Here is a 16223-nt window from a genome sequence, read left to right as displayed (position 1 = left end):
TTGCAAATATTAAAAGCAAAGTGTCTTTAGCTATGTGTAACACAGATGGGTGCTGCTGTATGAGGAAAGCTGTATGCAACAGCCAGGAGTGAAGCGGCCATGAATGCATTTTTACCGCCTGGTAGCATTAGGTTTTCTGTACAAACAGTTCTGTGGGTTTCACTCCAAGGCTGGGGATTTTAAGACTAAAACAAGGCAAAGCATAGTATCAGCCATGGAAAAACTATGTTCTTATAAATCACCAACATTCATTTCAGTTTCACAGAAGAAATCCAAATAATGTGAGGCCAAACAATATATAATGCCCTTGTTAAGTGTTTGGAATGTTTTTGTATTTACTGCATGAAAAGGGAACAAAAAGGGTAGGGTTCAACTACACTGTTGGTTTGACGTTTTTAAAATGTCATAATTCTTTGTTCTGTGCGTTAATCTAATCTGTTACCTCTTTTGTCTGCATTTGATTTTTTTTGACAATTATTCTATGTTTTTATGAATGTAATATAAGTCTGGATTTCTAAGTATGTGCTAAAACCTAATGTCACACTATAAACTCTTAGCAGTTTTTATCTATTATGCTTATATTGTGTAATAGAAGAGGTGTTACATTGCAAACTAAACAAAGTATTATGATTTTTGTTTAGAATTCAAGTATGAATTCGTTCTTTCAGATGTTTTAAACTGAAATGGTTGGTTTTTTTGAGGCTCACAAGCCAAATTTGCTCTGCCTTTCTGAATTATGCTCTAGTATATTCTCTGAATACTAATTTTAAAAAGTCAACATTTTTTTTTGAATTCTAACAACTTCACTGAAAGCCCAGTAAATTCCTATAAATGCTAAGAGCAGTATGTGTGGTTAATAGTTTGTTAGCCTGGTATATTAACAGCTGAGTTGTTATAGAGCTTAATTTTACTTTTATCTGTATATTTTGCAGTCTAGTCTGCTTCGGTCAGATATGGGGCTTGGAAGTCCAGGTCAGCTGTCATCCTCGGGAAAACCTGGAACACCCTACTACCCGTTTTCTGGCGCAAATCAACGCCGAAGACCACTTCATGACTCACCAGCTCTTGGTGAGTAATATAGTCAGTTTTTAAACTTTTTTTCGTGATGCATTTCTGCAGACTTTATTATTTTCTTTGACAGTTCATTTTATATACTGGAGATTGCTCTGTACTGAGCAATTCAGATTACAGCAAACTGCTATATAAGAGATAAACCAGATTATTAACATTTTCTTTCAGACGCTAGTTGGGATTCAGCACTGGTCAGTATTGCTTATAAAACAAACAAGAAACTCCAATAAAACCCTTAATTGCAAAAGCAATAATGACAGATGGATAGGAGCTGATGACCAGCTGAGTGCCCTTAACCCATGCCATCATTAACTCCTGGAAATGCCTGACCTTGAGGTCATTACCATTATTTAGTAGGGGAAAGACACAAAGGGGAAACAATTATCCTTTTATATGCTAAAAGTAACTTCATTCAGAGCAATATATAGTTCATTGTAATCGGTTCAACATGCCTTTAAAGTTCTTAGCAATCAGAGACTAGTAGTTTATCCTAAAATCAAACTACCTTGCAAAATATGCAGGCAGGAACTTGCTTAAAAATTGTTATAATCCTATGACAGTATTAATTTTTTATTCTGGAGATACTTAGAGATAAATGGAATTTTCCTGCTCAATTATAGTCAGTGGTAATATTTCATAGCTCTAAAGACTTTCTATTGAATTAGGGAATCAAGAATGAATCAGATGTTCTATTCTTTCTGCTATAAGACTATCACGAATAATTGGGTGTGTGAGTTTTAAAAAATTTTTTTTAGTATAAAAAGAGAGATTGTAACCTGATGTTCTAGTTTAAAAGCTACTATATTTCAATGTTAGCACGTTATGTCATTAGGATTGTTCTAGTTATATGTTTGATTTTTTAATGCCCCTCATTCTGTATAGCACTTCTATTCCATAATAAAATCTTGTTTGTTGGAACCATATAACTTAAACCATACTTTACCCGAAATAAGATTTCATCAAATGCAAATTGTTTCTTGAAGTAACTTTAGTATTAACTAGAACTGCAAACTCCTTAGGCATTAAAATAGTACTGAACATGCTTGAAATTGTTTTCTTAAATCTTTGATTATAAAAATACGACTTTGGAACTTTACCTCTGTGTGTGTGTATGTATGTATTTTAAAATACCATTTTTGTGTAACTTTTTAACCTGTTGATTTAACCTGAACCCTGAAGACAACCGCTGTTTAATCTGGGGTTGTCTGTCTTTACAAATATTTTTGTAAGTATTCATGTTCCTCAGAATATGAGAATCAAATGCAGCAGTTCTTCAGATCTGTTTCAGAAAAGGAACAGTCTGAGGAAAGTTCAGTGACATTGTTTGCTGCTTGGAAGGGTGTTTGAACTTTAATAGAAAAGAGTTGGGACAAACTACTATAACAGTAACCTGCTATGGTTTTGAGTAACACGGGGGCTGTTAGAGCATGACTTTGGGTGCTGGACAGAGTGTGATACTGATGTGGGCAGAAAGGTTATGGTATGAAGCAGTCATTGAGGGAGAATCCTAAATGAGATTGTCTGATTTCTATTAGATACTCGAATACGTGATTAAGTTAGTTTCTTGTGCGAACTATATAGAGTTTGGTAGGTTCCAGGTATTATTAAATTAAACAAAATGAAGCTGAGTGTGGTTTCAGAGTAGTACTGCTATTTATTTTTTTCTTTGAAAGAGACACTCAAGAGGTGTAAACCTGTTCAAACTGGTACAGCGTCATATTCCTCTCTCTGTCATGGCTGAACCTGGGGGACTGTAACCCAGGACATGGCAGGTGGTCGTTACAAATTTATGGGAATGTTTTTCCAGAAATGCCAGGAAAAGGAAGTCACTTTTGTCTCAAGTCTTGTTTCCAATGGCTTGAGAAAGTATGCTGAAATAATAACTGGTACAGCGTCATATTCCTCTCTCTGTCATGGCTGAACCTGGGGGACTGTAACCCAGGACATGGCAGGTGGTCGTTACAAATTTATGGGAATGTTTTTCCAGAAATGCCAGGAAAAGGAAGTCACTTTTGTCTCAAGTCTTGTTTCCAATGGCTTGAGAAAGTATGCCTGAAATAATTATTTTTTTTTTTTTTAATGGACTAGTTAAATGTTACAAAACTGCTGCCTGAGAATTTAAAGCAAACTTGAATTATGGCCATTTTATCCCCGCGAAGGAGTTGCCTGACCAGGATTTTAACAAACTCCCTTTAAATTTGCTACTAAAGTTCATTGAAACCAACCAGTGTTCCCTTCCAGGTGACACTTTAAGTGCAGTGTAAGTATCTCTTCCAGAAGTCCTTTTATTTTCTTTTTGAACATGCCCTATCGGGAATGATCAGAGTAAAGATATCCAGCAGATATTCTCACCTTATCTCACCTTTATCTTGTCATATCGTATAATAAAATTGTGATTAAATGTTCTGAATGAAAGTAGAAAAATAGGAATTTTGTATTTTGATTGAAGACTCCATCGGTCAACTGTAGAACTGGTAATCTTGCCAGATACTCGTCTTCAGAACATCAGTTAACTTCTACTTTGCATGCATACTGTTCAGATTAATTTTATTAGCAGCTGACTAAACTGGTTCAGATTCTTGATTTAGGTAGTGAAATTGCTGGGTACTTTCGTGGTGTTACAATATTTATTGGTAGAAGGAAGCAGGTATCGTACTTCCAACCTTACTATTACATGCAAATTTGAGTTGTATTGCCTTTATTACTTAAGTAATTAGGTCATTGGATTTGCTGTTTATTTACAACCTTGGTATAGTCTAAAAGCTATAGAAATTTACATCATGTTAGTACTTTTAGAGTATAAATCATACTTTAACATGCCATAAATTCCTTTTTGATAGTTTTGTCTTTACTCTGAAGTGCAGAAAGGGAAAGCATTTCTCTTGCTGACCAGTCCCGTTTTCCTGCTTATATATCTAAAAATCTTACTTTGTTTCTTAGCAAGTGTATAAGGGCATCAGTGTACCCTTCAGTGTTAGTGTTCTTAGGAATAACTGCTTTCCTTATGGAAAGAATTGAAAGTAATTATTTAGCAAAGCTTTATTTTAGAGAAGAACATCGGTATGTTACATATTTAAGCACATTCTTGTATTGATGTGAAAGACAAATTTCATTGGCACAGAGCAAAAACTGCATGAAATTGGAAAATAAGAAATCCATCATGGAAAGTAAAAACTGTATAGCGTAGCTATTTATTCTTTTTCATCTGTAATGTAGATACTTGATGAAACGCTGTTTTTTTTGTGTACAGATCCTCTACAGACAAAGAAAGTAAGAAAGGTGCCCCCTGGTTTGCCTTCTTCTGTAAGTACTACATTTTTTTACTTATAGTAAACAAATTGGGCTCAAATTGTGCTCTTTTTACCTGACATACATACAAATTACTTAACTTTAGCATTAGGAAGGCTATCTGCTGGACACGAACAGCTAGGCTAGGTAATTGGGAGTGGTTCTGGAGGACTAAATATACATTTGATGTGGAATTTTTAGATTTCATAGCAGTGATTTGTAGCTTGCTCATATGCTCCTACCCACTTGTCCCTGTCATTTGAATTCCTCTCTTGGGAAGAGAGCTGGGCCAGGAGCTGTCAAAGAAGATCTCCTGTACAGGTCTTTTGATGTTTAATTAGTCATTATGTTGCTGAACAGGAGGACAGACAGAGATTAATAGCTGAGAATCTTAGAAATTTACATTTGTAATAATCCCAGTGGAGCTGAAGACATTAAGATTCGGAGGACATGTACAGCTCAGCTTGCCTCAGTAGGACTGAGGTTATTAATATGCATAAATCACCGAGTCAGATGTTCATTGTGAAGCCCTGGTGGATTTTAAAGCCTTCATTAAGCCTTTCCTAACTTCAGCCTAGCATCAGGAAAGCTTTCAAGCAACTAGTTTGTTGATCCCTCTTTGCTTGAAAATTTATCCTTCGAGAATAAAGGGCTTTGATGAAAAAGGTTGGAAGGGTTTTGGTGGAAAAATCATTAATGGCTGTGATAATCTAATGCTATAGGGGTGTTTTGTGGTATTAAATATGCTTTATTCTTAAAAGGAAGAAAATTGTTTATAAATGAATCTGCATTTAAAAATCCACGTGAAGTGAAAAATCCCCAGTGAAGTGAAGGACAGAATTATTTTTTCCCCTGCTCAGAACAAACAGGAGGGGAGGGGGAAGCTCCACTGCCTTGCGGGGTACATCTCTTTGTTGTGTAAATGGATGTTGGGCTTTTATTTGGCAGTACTTAACACATGGGCGCAGGTGCACTTGGATGAGTCATAACTCAAAGCCGGATAGGCTGAATAGAACATACTGCACAGGCAACAGTAATATAGTGGGAGCAAAATGGGTCTGATCTTTTTATTTTGTATTGAGTCTGAAGTACGGATGGTGTCTTCTAGTCCTCGCATCTCCCCTGTTCTCTCCTCCCTCTCTTTCCCTTCTCCCTCCCCCTGCTCATGGTGACATATACGGAAACCAGGATCTGAAATCCTATTTTAACTGCGCATCCAGATGGAGCTGAGATAGTACAGATAGCCTGGGGCAGCTGTGCTCTGAACCTGCAGCCTACCTGGAAGCCAGGATTGCAGCTGCAGGCACTCTTGAAAGCTTTTGCTTGCATAAGCACTTGGGCCCCACTAGAGGCTGAATAGCTGCTTGATAAACAAAATGAACACAATCCCTCAAATCATTATTCCCGAGGCCAGGAATATTCTTCTTCTTCTCCCCCCCCCCGCCTTTTTTTTCCCTTCAGCAGCAGCTAAAAATAGTTTGGCAATTTACATTTTAACAGTTGCGTGTTATGTAGGGTGGCTTTACAGTCTAGCAGATGATTTCTGCTAGATTAACAAAAATATATTTAAAATGCCAGAGAAGCTAAAACACATAGCAGTGCAATTTTCATGTAATTTATTACTGTAATTCTAGGTGAGTAATAAAGCTTACGTTACATGTTTAATATTTAGTAGTGTCAGCCAGGTAAAGAGATCATTTTAGCAAATGAAAAATTTCTCTTGTTTCTCTTACCAGGCTTTAATTTTAAGAAGCAGTATTTTTCAAATGGTTTTCATTTAATTCTTCTTCTGTGAGAAGAGTGGAGACAACAAAATGCTGATAAATTTTATTTGTATTAACATTGTACCAATCTGCACAATAAAGTGCAGTTACTGTGAATAATCAATGATTGCGATGCTGCAATTTTTAAGTACTGTTTTTCTGTATTGTAATGCTTTCAGTGCTGAATAGAGCCTTGAAGTAAAATGACTTATTACAAAAAAAATAGTGATATGAGATATTATGTGTTTGGAAGATGACACAAACCTAGATTTCACTGAGCATCATAGGAAATTTAAATTGAGTAGATAATTATGTACGGGTTGTCCTTATTTTAAATATACCTTGGTAAGAAGTCAGAATGTATTGTGGGAAAGGTAAAAATTGATTTAGCTAATAGGTAGTGCAGAGAAGTTTAATTACAATATGGAAAGTCACAAGAAAGATTATACTTAATATTATACAAATCTGTATTTCTTAATTTTTCAGTTTCTAAAAGATTGTTTTCTGCAGTGTTTTTGTGTTAGTATACGGCTACCATGTCAACGGATACTCAACAGTAATTTACTTTCCTAGATAACTGTAATTTAAGAACAATCTTTCAAGAAATAATGATTTTAAAAAAAAAAAAATCTTCCTCTAGTTTGTTTCTTTTTCTCTTGGATTTGTATGGTATTTTCTGAAATTACTTGCTTTGAGGTTTATCTTTCTTCATGTGTTCTTATCAGGGCCTAAAGTAAAAACAGTTAGAGAAAAGTGCTAATGAATTGTTTAGTTACTTTCTGGAATGCAACTCAATCTGAACTTGTCCTTTTATTGTAAAAATTAAATGCACCAGGCAAATGCATTTTTAAGTTTTCCTGTCATAAGTTGTTAAGTGGTGAGTCATTGCCCAAAACATTTTGAATGTTGACATGCAAGCATTTATGTTAAACTACAGCGACTAAATTTAAAGCCTTGTGGGAAGGAAAGAAACTAAAAAATCAGTGGTTTATTTTTTCTCACTGTTAGCTCAAGCCAGACTTGAGTGAACAGAAAGATTATGATGTGCCATTTACACTATAGCGAGGGGGAAAAAAATACTGTTCAGTGAGTTACATTATCCTCAGAGATTCAAAACTGTTGTATTTCTGAGAATTTTTCTGATTGTAGGAGTTACCTTAACTAAGCCAAGAAACTAATAACATCATGTGACTTGAAACCAGTTGTAACTAATCGGCGGGGCTGAGTTAGGAAGAGCAGAGCATCAGGGTTTTCAAAGAGCTGTTCAGTCTGCAGAGGGAGAAGAAAGAAAAGTAAGGCTCACTTGGAAATGCACAGGGAGATTGCCATCTAATTATGGAAGGGCTGTGAGCAGAAACATACTATTTATGTGTGTAGTCAGAAAATTTTTCAGACTAATATTTATGATTAGTATCATAATCAGTAGCTATCATGAGGTCATAATTCTAAGAAAAATAGTGTGAATATCTATCATCATTCTTTTGCCATTTAATTAGTCTCGTATCAGAGAAATAACCTGAAATACATCACGTCTGTTGATTTGTTACAGAAAATCAGCTGTGACACACAGGCACAAATATCTTACTGTTTTCTGCGTAGTGCCATTTCTAATAACTATTTTGAGTATTTTAGACTTTCCACAGTACCTGAGACTATCAGTTAATATTAAACTTTAGATTGCCACTTATTTAATGAGATTGTCAAATGAATATTTTCTAATACCAGATATCTCTTTCTAAATTCAACCTCATTTTGTTTTTCAATACATTTAAGACAATTTATAGCTTGATTATAGGGGTTCCTCATATATCACCCTCTATAGTATGCGTATAGTCCATGGGTGCTAATTTATTGCAAGAATTCTTTATGAAGCAAAGCTAGAGAAAACTTGGTTTGCATGCATAGAACTACCTCCCAAACATTTAAGGCACTTTTCTTTTTGGTATCATGCTAGTCTTCTAAGACCGAGCTTGAGAAATATATTTCAAGAGATGTCTCATGAGGATACCAATGGTACCAGATGAAAAATAATAGATCTTACTTCCTTCTGTGCTCCCTCCTTCCTCCCCTCCTTCCAAAGGGTAAAAGGAGATTATTTGAAATGGTGGAGTGGAAAGGATCCAGTCCTCTGAATGTTTATCTGAAACCCAGTTTTTGAGACTTTAATGTTTAGATTGTATTAAAAATAATGTAACATTTACCATGCTGAGTGGACTTTCTTTAGAGAATTATCCTCAATATTAGCAGTTCAATGTGTATTGAAGTAGCCTGGTATAAAGCCACATCCTTGGAATACTTTAATGAAGTCTGTGGCTCTGAATAAAAACTGGAGCATCCTGCATAGATACTTTGTGTGATGTTTAACCGACTGTGATGTTGTGTTTAACTGACTTTCTAGTGGGACTTTTTTTTTTTTGTAAGATTTGTTCCCACTGGCCAGAAATGGTGTCAAAATGTAAAAAGCAGCATTTAGTTTGTTCAGAGCTGTTCTGAATTGCCTTGCGCAGTCAAGTGATACATTCAACTGTCACTTGTCTTTAGTATCTAACACTCTCAAAGACAGCAGTAACTCGCCTGACCCTTGCCTCTGATGCTGTGCTGTGTATTAGAAGGCAATTTTAAATAACAAAACTGAGCAAATAAGTCCTTATGGATAATGCAACACAGAACTTGTGATTTCTTCCTCATGACTCAATCTTCCATCTTCCCTTCTGCTTTATGCTCGTCCTTTGGTCACCTGATTCAAGGGATAAAGTTTTTAGGGACTTGCTCCATACTCCTTTTTAAGCACCATGTTCATCTGTGAGCTTGAACAAAAAGCAAATATATAAAACATCCAACCCCTAAATTATGTTACAAACCAAATAAGAGTGTTTCTTTGAGATTTTATGTTTATTAAGAAAAAGACCTGGTTTTCTGGTTAGATTATTATAGTTTTTTTCAACATGGCCTTTATTTGAAATCTATCTGAAAACAGCAGTAACCTCAGATTATAGCATCCCACCCGCTCTTTGCTATATGAGAACATTTAGCTGTCATTAAACAACTAAGCAGTCCATTGCAAAGTCCTGCTGTGAGAGTTCAGATTGAGTTCTCACTGAATCAGGGTGAAGGTACTTAAGTAACCCTCTCTTAATAGCTTTTTTTTTTAATTGCAATCAGATCATTTTTCCAAACTAACTATCCTGTCATCTGACTGTGGTGAACTATTGTGAGGTTGCTTGATTGAGAGATCTTCTCTGTGAAAATCCTGCGTATACATATATGAGGGGTATACAATGATGTCAAATTATTTCTGTGTTTGATTTTACTGGTGATACTTTATTTTTGAAGTTTTCATAACATATCAAATTGAGCATATTAGATGCTTTTAAATTAGAGTGTAGATCTGCATAAAAGAACCTTAAATCTGTGCCTAGTTCTAAAACTGTTATCTGAAAAAATAACATGACTGAGTTGCAGCTTGTGTAATTTAGGGAGAAGTTATATGGAATTGCTGCAACTTCTGCTTTACCTCAAAGATTAATGTGTCTGTTACCATAAATTAGTGTGATGTTTTATAACAATAGATAAGGATAAAAGCTTTTTTGAAGACTATTTCTTAATATCTTTTGCTTGATAATACTTGTGGTTTTGGTGGGAAGGCTTTTATAATCCCTGAAGTCAGCTGGGAAAGTAGTGAGCAATGTTGTGTTGCTTGACTTTTACGTGCTGTTGAACCGACGTTTCCTTTCGGTTGCTTGCTCAGCCCAAATGTTGGGCAGGTTGCTTTGCTTGTGACTGTGCCGTTTGTCAGAAATGGCCAATACAAAAATGATTGCTTTTTCAAAATAATGGTACTGAAATTAAAGCACTGCATAATCTTTAAATGAAATTTCAGATGATGATGTGTATTTACACGCTGAAGCGAAGAAATTGAATTAAATTACCTCTTGTTTTAGTGTCACAGAGCTTCTTGTGATGTCAAGACTTACAAAGAAAGCAAGTTGTACAGTCTTGGAGATTTAGTTATGGGATTTCATACCATTTGCACTGCTAGCTAGGATTAGTTGTTCGCGTTTTTTCTTTCTGTAGGGAAGTAGTAGGCGGATTCCTAACTGTGGGTGACAGAAGGGTTGCTTGTTTGGATTTGATAGCTCACTTGGCTTCATTTGCAAAACAGTTTTTCCAAGCAGCAAGTTGGAGTACAGAAGAAGGGGAGTGATGCAAGGGAAATACATGCTGAGGCACAATTAGCTCTCTGCACTTTGACATGCTATCTTCTAAAGCTTCTCTGATGCTGAATTATTTAATAAATTCAAAAAGTGTGTGTGCATTGATATATTAGGCTGGGCTCAGGTTTTGACTATGGAGCCACCTACAGGGAGATCACACAAGTGCAGGTGTAGCTGCATGGTTTTGGTGAGGGGAGAAAGTGAAAAATGCACTGTACTTCAGTAATGAAATAAAAGTTAAATGATACTAAGGTTGGACCAGCAGAGGGACCCCTTAATCACTTTTTAATTTTTCAAATAAATTTTCTTGGCCATATTGAGTTGATGTGAAAAGATTTGTAATTCAGGTAGTCTTCTGCAAGTTTCAGTAACACAGCCTTGCTAATTCATTTAGGGTTTTAAAATTCTTTTGAGGTCTGTACACATTTTTAGATTGGGTAGGTTTTTAGCACATTTTGGGATGATGATTATCTGGCTTCTGATAGGATAATTTATTGCCTCAGGATAATAAACATGTTTACTTTTTAATGCATATATGGGTAGTTAAGACCTTCATATAGAGGCTTTCAAACCTTAAGTGCTTAATATTTTCAGCAAAATAAAAACTTTCTGAATTTGAGCAATATCCTATCAAAGTTGTATTTGATAGATTTTGAAACAAGTTTTAAAACCTCAAATATATTGCTTTGTGTTTGATTCTAAAGAATGTGATATACAGCACTTTTTTCCTCACTCTTTCCATTCTAGTAAAATATCTGTGTAAAAATGTAAACATCTGAAATTCAATATTATTTGGAAAACTACTGAAAGAGAAATTTCCTAGCTGTAGTTTCCAATTTTAAAAAAAAATTCTTTATTTTTTTACCCATATCTGTCATAGGTAACTGGAGTTTTTTGCAAACGAAAAAAGCCCCAACCAACAACAAAAACCCCAACAACCACCCCCAACCCCCCCAAACCTTGTAATATTGCTCGGTAAAAGTAATGGATAGCAATTAATATCGATTTCATTAGTATTTCTTGTCTGTTCTCTATCCCTTCAAACTGTCCCCTCTTCCCTGATTATAGTAACATGAATGTTAAACGTGAAGTTAAAGACAAACCTTTTGATCAGGAAAACCACCAAACTATTTTAGCTCTTGCACAGATGAGTAAACTAATTTGCTTAAAACAGCTTCCTTTGGATATTGTGGGGGTTTTGCCTATCAAATTTGGTCCACTGAGTTATTTTAAATTGACTTCCATACAGTTACTCTGCTCTGCCTCTGCTGAACAGCATACTTAGTGGTTGGTTAACAACAGAAGGCTATACTTCCAGGATTTTAAAATAAATTAACATTTACTTAACTGATGAATTAAATAGAGGACATTTTTTACCCTTAAAACAGCCAGGTTTATTTCTTAAGGCTTGAAACCTTGTCTATTCTAACAGCTACATTATGCATGATGTTCAATGCATCCTTTATCGATGATCCTAATTCTGACCTTGCTATAGTTAATCATCATAAATGTTTGGTTTTAAAATAAATTATATTGGGAGTTCCAAGATGCCTAGAATTTTTTTCTGAATTGTTGCAACAGAAGCGGCTCACAGTTACTATGTATATTTTAATTAGCAACAGGTTGTTCAGTATCGGACTAATTTTCTATGAATTTGTCTTTTATCTTCTGTTCCCCATTGCTTGTCTTTATTTCAATGGGGCATCAGTTGGGGACTGTCTCCTGTTCAGGTTCCAGTTTTCTTAGAACTGGTAAGAACTTAATCACTTGTGAAACTTCTGTTCCTCTGTCGAATGTGGTTGAAATTGATAATAAGTTCCAACCTTGGACAGGGTGGGGAGGAAAGGAGGGACTTCTAGGGCAGTTGCCTTTGCCTTATTTCCAAAGATAGCAGGTTAACTTAGCCCCTAAGAAATTAAATGGAAATTAGTCAGAACAATAGAATTGGTATCCCCATCAAAAGCAGGTTTGGGCTCTTACCACATTACCATTTTTTCAGCAGGATTGAAGCCAAGTCTCCACGAGGAAACTCGTGATACTTGGGTTTACGCATCACAGTTGCTTTTGTTGGTAAAAGGAACTTTAATTTCTAGTTGCACATAATTAATTGTAAAAGTTTTTGCTACTTGTTGTGTTTGAATAGACCCATTTAAAATAATAAAACTGTGATAAAAAGCAATAACCTTTTTAAAGTATTTTGATATTTCAGTCTTGTTGCGGAATACATTTGACCAGAGGATGGCTCTCATCCATTGAGACAGTTACATAATTATCTTTCATATGCTATGATTCTCAGTGATCTGGAGAAATTATGCTTATTTTTTATAAATTCAAATGATGGGTTACATATGCTTATTGTGTATTTGCTTTGTGGCTCTGACAAGTTGGACAAAAATGTATTTCACATAAAAGTTTGTTTTCAGGGAGAACAGGTAGTTCACTCACAAAATCCCTTAGTGTTAAAACAATCTTTGAAAATATTCTCCTACAGGTAGCTTGGTTTATTATTAGGTCAGTATTTCGCTCTGCATCAGCTTTCATAATCTCTTTACATACTTTAGAGACAGGCAGTTTATTGTTTTTGACACACGGTACAGGGTCATGCGTGGAAACAATTCGGGCTACAAAGTGCATGTCAGTTCAGTGCTCCTCTGCTGACGGCATGTCTGTCTGAAATCAAGTTTAAAAAATTGGCCCTGTCTCCAGCTGACTTGTTTTGTCAGGCTGAGTCATAAGATTAACCCTTGACTTGTCACCAAGGAAAAATTGAGTAAACAACTGTACCCAGTACAGTATCGCTGATCCAGCTATGATTCATTTCACTGTAACATGATTCTCTTAAGAAAACAAATTTTGGAGCAGCTGTTGCTTGGCTTAAATGGGGATTATAAAAATTGCAACCACAAAACAAAAACTTACTTTGGACTTCAGGAGCTTTTGGAATAGGTATCTGGCAGTAGTTCCTGCAAATACGGAGTTGCTGGTAACAACATCGCAATTTCTTGTGCAGTCTTTCAACTTCTTCCATTTTAGAATTATTTTTCATCTATTCTGGTGCAAGTAAACTTCTGTGGGTTAAAGTTTGATATGCTTGATGGAATTATGGTTTGGTCTTATAAGGTGAATCAATGTAGCAAATGTCCTGTGAGAAACAATGTTTTTGTACAGTAAACGTAGAGCAGATACAGTGATAAATTTCAAGTATTGTACACTAAGATTTTATTCCCACCAACGTAACTGAGGGTAGAACAACTAATTCCCTTTTCAGTAAAATGAAATTGTTATCCTTTTGATTTGTGGGGAAGTAACTGGGGAGAAAGTTCATTTATTGACTCATTATGGAGGTGTACCAGTCTTTAAACTAGTTTGTCTACAAACAGACAGCATTTGCAGGGGCATTACTCAGTTTTATTGATCATATTGTTGCTTTTGTCTTACCCATGTGATGGTGAACAACGTCAATGATTTCCTTGTACTGATAAATGTTAATTGTGTTAGTAAATATTACCAGTTAATATCACCTGTATATTTTTCGTTACAATTGCTCTGTACAAATATAGGGCAGTTGTAATGCGGAGAAGTCCCCCTCCCAATGCTACATAGTAAAGTTAGTTTTTTCTGGTGTATATTTTAACATTTTTCCAATTGCTTGTAATACGGGTGAATAATGCTTATTATTTGAGAGGGGGCTTGATCATGCTCTTCCTCTGAGATACAGCTACTTTGAAAATTGAGCATGTGTGTGTGGAGGTGCAGTAGCAATTACAGCTCTGTTGATGATAGTCTTTACTTCAAGGAACCGACTCCAGTTACCCTGGAAGTATTTTTAATGATTTAAAAGTTTGTGTGCTTGAATTATTCCAGAAAAAAAGGGTTCTCTTACTTCTTCGACTCTTGCAAGCTGAAAGCGCCTTTTCCAGCGTTTCGGGGTTTTTTTAAGTTGTACATTAGTCTGAATTAGTGATTTTAATCTAGCGCACTATGAGAAGTAGCACATGCAAAGATCTGAAGATCTTTTAGCATATCTCATCTGTAGAGTCCTGAACATCAGTGAGAAGCTTTAAGGAATGGCATTGTTAGCTGCAAATCAAAGCTTCTTACGGACTCTCTGGGGACTGAAATGGGTCTTTGTGGTCCCCAGGGGAAGAAGGAAGCCGCAAGTCACTCTGCGGGCCTGGCGATTTAATAGTCTGAAGTGTAGTGATGTTCTTTTTTGCAGCTGCTGCTGCTACGCCTTTTGTATTGGAGAAGAGTTCAGTTCAGATATCATTAGCTTTACTGCATAGTTAAATAGTTCTGGATGTGTAGTTTGACTTGCAGTAAAAATGCAAGTGTTCTTCAGCTGATGTAAACTTCAGGATGTATTTGCCAACGTACTCCGAGCACAGTAGTCTCCTAATTGATGGGAAGAGTTCACTGACAAAGCATTTGAAGCTGGAGGTGTGAATATTTTTTGTCAGTATGTGTATATTCTGTGTATTTACAGACACTACAGTAGTTAGGTCCTGAGATAATGGACATTGTACAGAAGACCCACTAAGATTTTTATCTGACCATAGTATTCTACTGTAGTCAATTTGTCACCCTTGCGGATCTTTTTAGTTCAGAAGATTTCCCTGGCACACAAGATGCTTGGGAGAATGAACCAAATTTCTGCAACTTGCTTGCTTTCCCTATAAATTGCTGAATTGAACTTTGCCCATTTTTTTTTCCTTATCCTGAAGTATTTTCCTGCTTTTGTCAGGAGGGAGGCAGGGAGAATTCACAGCATTGGCAGTTGACACAGTTAGAGGTGGAGAAATGTGGTTTTGCTTTAACCTTTTTTTTCCTGGATTGAAATCCGTATCTGACTTATCAGGAGCTCAGTTAATAACCAACTGCATTCACATGTAGAAAATAAAAAAATTGTACACCTTGTTAAGAGTAAATGTTAGTTAATGCCACTGTCCAGTGAAGAAAGCAAAAAGACTTACCAGGCATAGATAATGTGCAGATATTGAGGGATTTTTGTGCTGGAAGTTGCAGTCTGTTTGCTGTATTGTATAACTCACATTTTTGTGATGTGCCAAAGTTGTTGGGGTCCGTCCCCCCCTTTTCTTTTCTTCCCTTTCTTATATGGGCACAGAATTGTATATGTATTATACAATATAAAGGGAGTCTGCGGTCATGTTTCCAAAGGACCATCATACTTTGTATACCATATCTTCAAGATGGATTTTGGATGATTTCATAAAATGAAAATATTTACATGATTTTTTTTCTTTTTTTAAAGCCAAGCATCTTATGTCTGTGTTGTCTTTGTGTTACGGCCATGTCATCACATAGGCTTCCCCGTTTAGAAGGCAGCCTGCGGCCTGGCTAATGCGCTGGGGCGGCTTGGGGCCCAGGAAGCATTGGCTGCGTGCGGGGTTTCGCTGCCTGGGTGCTCCTGCTTTCCCATGGGACTCACTCCCAGCAGCTCCCCATGGCCTTGGGAGGCATTTGCCAAAGTTGGAAGCAACCTTAGGCAGAGCCAGATGGCCGTGTGGCTGGAGCTGCATCAAGCAGCGTCTCCGCTGCCACAAGTGCTCTAATTTAATTAAAACAAAAAGTAGAAGATGAACTCGCGCAGGACGTATCCATTTGCTGTTCCCTTGTAGCTCGCGATTTGTTCGGAAGCGCGTGCTGACCTCTCGGTGTGTGCAGACCCGTGCGTGCGGACTAGCGTGCCTGCCCCCTCCCTTTGCCGCTTGGCAAAGTCCGGGGCGCGGGCCGCGGCGGGCAGAGGCGGAGGAGCGGGGGCCCCGCGCCCGGCCCTACCCCCGCGCCCGGCCGGAGATGGTTCAGTCCTGCTTTGCATAAGTCGCCTTTGAGGCGCTCCATGTGCGCGGGCGGCGCGGCGAAGCGC

General features: G+C 36.8%; 1 protein-coding gene across 5 annotated transcripts in view; it reads left to right on the top strand.

The window, feature by feature from the left end:
• TCF12 (transcription factor 12) overlaps positions 1–16223 on the top strand; it is a 178416-nt gene that overhangs the window by 119599 nt on the left and 42594 nt on the right. For 4 of the 5 annotated variants that reach the window (XM_009280362.2, XM_009280361.2, XM_009280365.2 and 1 more), the window contains exons 7-8: positions 933–1068; positions 4322–4374. In XM_009280362.2, coding sequence (XP_009278637.1) covers positions 933–1068; positions 4322–4374 — 189 coding nt within the window. Of the gene's footprint in view, positions 1–932; positions 1069–4321; positions 4375–13300; positions 13320–16223 lie in introns of those variants that run through there. The other variant, XM_019472378.1, reaches the window with a different exon arrangement.

This window comes from Aptenodytes forsteri, unplaced genomic scaffold, assembly GCF_000699145.1.
Source record: "Aptenodytes forsteri isolate BGI_AS27 unplaced genomic scaffold, ASM69914v1 Scaffold83, whole genome shotgun sequence".
Taxonomy (NCBI): Eukaryota; Metazoa; Chordata; class Aves; order Sphenisciformes; family Spheniscidae; genus Aptenodytes; species Aptenodytes forsteri.
Note: the sequence above shows the minus strand (reverse complement) of the source record. Positions and strands in the feature narration are given on the sequence as shown.